Source organism: Dicentrarchus labrax, unplaced genomic scaffold, assembly GCF_905237075.1.
Source record: "Dicentrarchus labrax unplaced genomic scaffold, dlabrax2021, whole genome shotgun sequence".
Lineage (NCBI taxonomy): Eukaryota > Metazoa > Chordata > Actinopteri > Moronidae > Dicentrarchus > Dicentrarchus labrax.
This window is the reverse complement of record NW_026136715.1, coordinates 24,426,680-24,434,238: the sequence shown is the minus strand read 5'-3', so window position 1 is coordinate 24,434,238 and position 7,559 is coordinate 24,426,680. Positions and strand designations below refer to the sequence as shown.

The window sequence follows — 7,559 nt, the reverse complement described above, 5'->3', positions numbered from 1 at the left end:
GGACGGGTGATTGTACTCCTGAAGCTGAGCTTTGCATCTTCCTGTCTCGCGTCAGGAAGGGATTTCTGACAGTAAAGTCTGTAAAGTCAATGCTTATTTCTTTCTTATCTTTGTCAAAGTCCTCATCAACATCAATGTGAAAAGACAGAGGGGAAATCAAACAGAAGACGGCACATTGTAGCTACAATAATATTTAAGTCTCATATGTGCTGTTTTTGATCTTTCAAGTTCTCTTGTGGTGACGTGAACTTAAGATAAACCTAAAACTTGTTACAACTTTCAAATCCACAACTTTGAGGGTATATGGGGATAGGGAAGGGGAATGAAAACATCAGACAAGCCAGATTTAGCAAAAAACATGTTTAATCTCTCCTTGATGCGTGTCTATTTACACGTAATAAATCTGCAAAATAGGAAAGAGCAGGATATTTACACGGGCGTGAAACAGCCAAAACCTGTCACAGCAGCTTCAAGTCTGAAACTCTTAAAAAGGTATCAGAATTCATAAAGTATTAAAACTCTTTAAGGTATTTTTTTTTTTTCTTTCTACCTCTCTCCTCTTTAATCTGTGTGTGTGAAGGTATTTTATGTCCTATGCTCCTTCTCTGAAATGTACTTTAATCAAAGTGAACACTGCAGGTGAGGAAGCTGGAGAGAACTGGAGGGATGAGAAACTTCTGAGTGTTGCTGTTGGGGGGGGAATCAAAAGTAGCAGATGAGGGGAAGTATTAAGGTTGTGCGGTGGTGAGGAGGTGTCATGTTGGAGGGTGCAGCCCATACTGAAAAATATGTACATTTAACATACACTTCCAAACAGATTTGCAAATGGCTTTCATATATACCATTTTTTTTTTTTTTTTTTTTTTTTGGGGGGGTGGTGGACGCCCTCAATCACTTTCTTGCTGAGAGTGAGAGGAGAAGATTGATACCACTCTTAAATCGTATGCTAAATATGAAGCTAGAGTCAGTTAGCTTAGCGTAGCAAAAAGACACAGGGAAACAGCTAGCCTGGTTCTGTTCAAAAGTAAAACAATGAAAATGTAACGTGAGCTTCTTTCTGCGGTCTTTATGATACGTTAGCGGTCTTCTTGGTCTAGCTTCACTCATTTTTCAAAATAAGAAATGGGCCTTTTCACTTTGTTTTCAAGGGTTCTTATGTCTGTATGTTGAGTACATAGCTGGAGTCGTAGTTAGCTTAGCTCAGGTTAGCAAGACTGAAAGCATGAGTGAAGCACATTAAGTGAAAAAGAAATGACCATACTTACCAACAACCTGGAAGTTGTGTGTTTTAATTTGTGACATGAACAAAAAAGGTAAAAATATATAAATAATGTATGATTCTAGGGGAAGTTATGTGTTTGAGTGCAGCATGAGCTACAGTAGTTCCAGCATTAAACCACAAAATATTTTTACATTTTTGCTCATGTAAGGTTACATAAATTAGATACAAAGTGTTATTTAGTCAGTTTTAGAGGTGTCAGTAGGTGTATTTTCACCATTCCCTTTGTACATACCTTTTCCATGCTAAGCAATGCTAAAAATGTCCTGACTGGAGCTCAGTACTTAACACACAGACGTGAGATTGGTTTCAGTCTTCTCATGAGCATGTTTCACAAAATATTGCACTATTTTTCATCTTAAATGATGATGTCAGAATGCATATTTAAATATAATTATTTGTCCTTTTTTTTTTTTTTTTTTTACACGTACCTATGATCATACCCTTTAGGTGTATGTAAAAATACCAAATTTTTAGTATGGGAAGAGGCTGACAAGGCACAGTGAACAGCTCTGCGTCAGTCAATTGTTGAGAGAATCTCTCCCTCCACCTCTTTCCTTCTCTCACTCCACCCTCCACCCTCCTCCCTCCTCCCTCTCTCATCACTGTCTTTTTCTATGTGGAAGTTGAACGCCACAGATGCAACGGAATGGAAAATGAAGCGGTACCGTGGCCTTCAAAGCGCTTCCTCTGCCTTGCCCAAGTCTTTTCATCTTTTACCCCAACAAGTGGTGAAGCAGAAAACAAGAAGCAAAACTAAGAAACAAAAGCACCAGAGACCAAGTGGGCCTTATCTCGCCATCTTACAGAAGTTTTTTTTTTTTTTTTCTCACTCCCTACAAAGTGGTCCTTGGGGTCACTAACTAAACCTCATTACTCATTCCACATCACTAAAATCATCTTTACAAGTCTTCATCAAAAGAACAATTGAGCAAGTGAATAGCGGTCAAACATAAATGCAGTGGTCCACATCCTCAGACTGTTTCAAACATTAATACTGAGCAGAATGTGTTAATGAGTGCATGTTCATGGAAGTAACAATGCCTCAATTTCACCATTCATCAATCAGAAAGACTAACACTCAATACCTTCAATGAGGGGGTATTTAAATGACTAAAATTAGTGCTAAAATCATTTTGTGGAAGAACTGAAAAGCAGATGGATCAAAGGTGATCTCTCAAGGAGCTGTTCTCCTTATGTGGATGAATTAAGCTTTGGTCAGCCGCCCTGTATGTTGTTTTACCCTGTGTAGATCAGTGGTTCAAGTATTGAAGCACATACAGTACGTTTCATTCTGTCCAGACACATATTTATGCTGTCAGAAAACAGAAAAACCCGAAATCTATCAAGAAAGATCAAGGAAGAAGAATCAAGTTTTCACCTGATAGTAACAACATGTGTTTGGTTGAGTGGCATAAGGTTTGTTTTAGGTCTGGTAATTATATTTGAAATCATAGTTAACACCCAGACAAAGTGGAAGGATATGGACATGGGAGATGGCTCAAAAAATCTGCTGAAGAATGTGTGTTACCAGGTCTAAGTTTGCCATATTTTCTACATGAAGTGTCACTGTCGGCCATGGTGGAGGTCTTAGACGCTTCAACGACAGAATGTTTATGTCCCAACAATAAAGAATATGCAATGTTCAATTCTATATTTAAATATACTTGGGAGTCATTCAATTATTAAGCATTCTGATTTTTAGACTAGAATGTTAGCCTTATCTCAGTAGCTAACATCAGCTACCATGTGGCTAGTACCTAGCAATGCCTCATAGTCAACACTGTGCCATGAAATAAATAATTCAGGTTATTTTAATGTAACATTTCATAAGCATGTGACTTAGATTACTGCTTAAGGACACAATCCAAAGGGGCTAAGGTGTAATTCACCACAAACGTAGGTGACTGAAACTCACCAGTCGCACCAAATGCAAGAGTCACACTTTCATTCCTGCTGTTAAACAGCTGTGACTGAACAATTATCACTTGGGATATGTCAGTTAGTGGTCCATCTGGTGCTTTGTAAGTGTTGCTCACACATTTAGTCTGCTAGCTGCTGGTCTTCTTTGAATATAACTGATCATTTTGTTTTAAATCACCCTTGCCTATAGATATTCATTTTTAGCTGAACAATTTTGCAACTGTGACAACGAGCACATAAAACATGTTGGAGCAATGCCAAAAAAAGAGCTCTTTATCGTACATGTAATTGTAATTTAAACATGTACAGTACATATATGTATTTTTTTTTCGATTGGCTTTTTAAACTTACAATAAATCCTTGAAGCATGTGAATGTGCCATCAAAGACTTGAAATGTCTTTGTGTCAGCTAGTTTAGGATTAGCATCTACTCCAATATTGGCATGTCTGAGGCCATGGATAATAAGGAAAACGGTGTGGGCAGGTCTTATTGCAAATGGATTATGACTGTGCTTGAAAGTATTTTGAGTTTCACCTTTGATCCACTGGATTGTACTGAAGAGCATTACTCCCTGCAACCACAATGATCCATCTCCAAGATAGAAAAACTCAAGAAAGTAAGACTGAGGTTTAAAATAACTGACATCTTTCAATTTCCTCCTCTCAGAGTATCTTAGTAAAGGCTCTTGGACAACCGAAAAGATAACTCAGAAGGTTTTAGAGACTTTTAATTTGAAAGAAACCTACCAGGCCTTTCACAACAGCCCTGGCCTTTAAGGTTCCTGATGCACCTGCAAAGCTCTGCTATCTGAACTGGACTGAACCAGAGGAAGCTAGTGTCGACTGGTTTGAGGCATCTCTCACAGGGAAAACAAATCTGAGGGAAGCGCTGTTGAAAAGGAAGAAAAAGAAAATGATTTTGAGGCATCTGTAACTGTTTCCTTTAAAGTCGTATTGTTCTAAAAGGTGCACTTGATGGATTTTAACCTGCTTTCTTCTAGATCAAAACAAACAGGGACAAGAGGGATGAGTAGAGGAGTTCTTTTCTTGAACTCATCCATCTGATCTGACTGTTGATGCATCTGGTCGGGTGCTCTACATTTCAAAACAAGCTCTTACGGGATGGACGACCACATAAAGTATATTACCCTGGTTTGTTGAACATGTTTTTTCTGTATTTTCTAGCCTTTGTTATTAGCTTTGTACCCTTTTTACAGTCACAGGGGAAAGGAATGTCTTGTTTATGAATGCATGTTTGATTTTTTTGAAGCACTGCAAGTTAATGTGGAGCAGCACATACTGGAAGGAAAACATTTTAGTTTTTTTTTTTTTTCACCCCTATAAAATCACAAAACGAAAAAAGAGAAAGGCCTTCAACTGGTACAAAAACACTCACATAAATCAAGCTACATTTCATTATCTTTTTCATAAACCACATTCACATTTCAAAAATGGAACCATTAGCTTTACCACCTTTACTGCAGACTAGAAAACAAGCCAAAAAAATTAAACAATACTGTTTCAACTTCTGCACACCAAAACTGGCCTTCATTTTGGATGGCACACGTTATGAAATTTTTTAGACAAGAGGGAAAGTCTAGAAAACAAGACCGAGAGCACAGTGTGCCAGGGTTCAACTTAAACGACTGCCTAGTGCCTCTATAGTTGTCTGCTACCACAGCATGAGGCTGGCTTCCACAGAAACGACTTTTGTCTCATCTAAATCAGTTGACCAGGCCTCGATGTATTTGGTTTCTCTAAAAACAAACACAAAAGCACTGTAGGTCGGTTGGCTCACAGGCGACTTCCAGACATCATTTGTCTCTTGACTACCTTTAGAGCCAAACATGTAGCACACATCTGCCCCAAAGACCTCATGAAATATAGAAAGTGTCTGTAATATATATATAATTTTGCCATTTACCTATTTTTAAACTCTCACTTTCAGTCACTAAGTATGACAACATTTTTATCGTAGCACATTTCATCTAACGAAAAGAAGTCTCTTTGCACTAAACAACATTCAAAGTAAAACATGGCACAGGACGACTTTTTCCTTGTGTTTTCATAAGTTTTCATCTTGGAAATATCAAATCCTCTTCTCAAACGTATCTTTTGTACATTAAAATGGAAAACATTTTTTTCAACGTTTCATTTGTTTTAAAAACAAAAGGTTTGTATTTATATATCTATATATATATATATATTCATATATCCTCTTCTCTCTTTTGATTTAGCTTTGTTGTGCAAATTCAGCAGTAACACAAGTGGCACAGCACTGGGGAGAGTAGGCAGTTGGGAGGGAAAAATGGAATCAAATGCAATAACAAATCAAATGCAGAGTTATGAAACTGAAAATATCCTTTGTTAGACTACAGTGGAGTTCTTGTTGATAGAGAGTTGGAGAGTCAGTCCTGGAGGAAGAATTTCCCTGCAAAGTCCTTCCTCCTGGTTGCCCTGCAGTGGCAGCAGCTTATGTGATGCCAAGTATTCACACTGCTGAAGTGTCTTTGAGCAACACGCACAATCTCTACCAGCATCATGGCTGCTGCTCTGTAGCTGTCCCTGACCTCTGACCTCCCTATGGAGGACGGCAACAGAAAAGAGAACTCCTTACAGGGATCAAGTATCGCAGTAATATATCCTGGATTTTTATTGGTTCACAGTCTGAACCATAGTCTTAGCTTTGGAAAGCTACTAACTGGCGGCTTGTGCCTTTCCCGTAGCATTCCAGCTCTGTATCTGGCTAGAGGAGTTTTTGGTCACCACTGTGCATGTACTGGTCCTGATTGTGGCCAACTGCTTCTTCCGTAGGACTCTAGATGTGATGAGGGCCTTGATGAAAATAAACGCTCTCCTGAGCTGAGGTCCATATCGTCTGAGGCTGAGGGTGCGCTTGATTTGGTTGTTTGGGGCTGGGTTGGTGGCTCAGAGAACAAAAAAAGCCAACCCGGCCGACGGGGCCATACTTCCAAACTCTGCTGTCTCTCCAGTGTGCTGCTGCTGCTGGGTGCTTGTGTCCTTGCAGTCTTTTCCCGCTGCTGTTCGTTGTTGTTTGTGAGGGTGATAACGACAGACTTCAAACGTCGAGGGTCAAAATGTCACAAAGGTTGTCAGGGAAGGCGTGTTGGTTGGCCAGTTCTCTGCTAGCCCAGGCGTGCGATTGGCCGGTCCTCAGCTAGCCAGGGCCATGGTGTCGATGACCTGCTCCAGCTTGCCACGGAGCCGCTGTCTGCGCGACTGCTCGTCCTTTTGTAACGCTGACAGGATCTGGACACAAATATGGAGGAAGATTACACTATATCATCACACCTCAAACTGTAATTTCAATCATAGCATGAAGCGAGGCACACTGGGTGCTTCTCTTACGCTCCTTAACCTTAAATTTTGCTTGTGCACAGATACACCGGTTCTTCAACAGAAAGAGCGTTCTGGGGGTAATTTCAGGTTTCTCATTAGTGATTACATTTTAAACTAATGCTGAAAACATTGGCTGACAAAATGGACAGGGTTGGCGGGGCAGATGTGAGGGCCAGTGGGATGTCTATAATGGCATGTTAATGGCCACTGGGAGTGTGTACAGGAAGGTATGTGTTGGTGTCTTATTAAGCGTGACATGAACAAGGGAGGGAGGAGCTGGTACAGTAAGCGCAAAAAGACTGTATTTATGTGTGATTTTGTCTTTGTGGTACATCATTTTGTTTAATGTGTGTATCTGCATTAGGATGTGTATGTGACTGTGCTAAGCACCGCAGTGTACAGTCTGTGTGTTTGTGTATGTATGTGCGTGTAAGGTCAGGGCATGTGTTAGAGGCGATTGGGACCGTGCAGCTGTCTACATCTGGATAATAGGCTGTAATGAAGGGGAGCAATTGGTTTGAATGGAGCCAGCTGCAAGCAGCCAGCATAACTACTGTAATACTGTTGCGCTAGAGGAAGGAGGGGAAGGGAGGGGAGGGGAAGAGGCTGAGGCGACTTATCTTTTACCACATGAAAGCATGATAAAGTAGGGGAAAGTGGAGGTTGCCGAGGACATGTGGTTGTCCATCAGGAACTAGAGGACGATATAAACCATGGTGACTAATGGGAGCAGAAAATTAAAGGAATGAAGAGGAAGACGTATAATAACGAGCAGATCTAAATGCAAACTAATGAACATGTAATATCTTGTGTTGAAAAAAAGTGTTTTTATGTACATCCATATACTGCCTTTCTGGGCTGGAGCAATGACTTCCACAAGTCCTGTCTTCACTGTGAGGTGGCCAGATGAAATCAATGCACCTGGCCAAGAAAATTAAACCCCCAAACTGCTCTTTTTGCACTCTGATTTTAACAGGACAGATATGAACATGGTATC

The 7,559-nt window shown here is 40.2% G+C and overlaps 1 protein-coding gene across 2 annotated transcripts in view; it reads right to left on the bottom strand.

Moving 5' to 3' along the window:
* Positions 1-345: 345 nt before the first annotated feature.
* LOC127377737 (plexin-A1-like) overlaps positions 346-7,559 on the bottom strand; it is a 260,122-nt gene continuing 252,908 nt past the window's right edge. For both annotated transcript variants that reach the window (XM_051425882.1, XM_051425883.1), the window contains exon 33: positions 346-6,472. In XM_051425882.1, the coding sequence (XP_051281842.1) occupies positions 6,377-6,472 (96 nt within the window). In that variant the 3' untranslated portion in view covers positions 346-6,376. The remainder of the gene's footprint in view (positions 6,473-7,559) is intronic.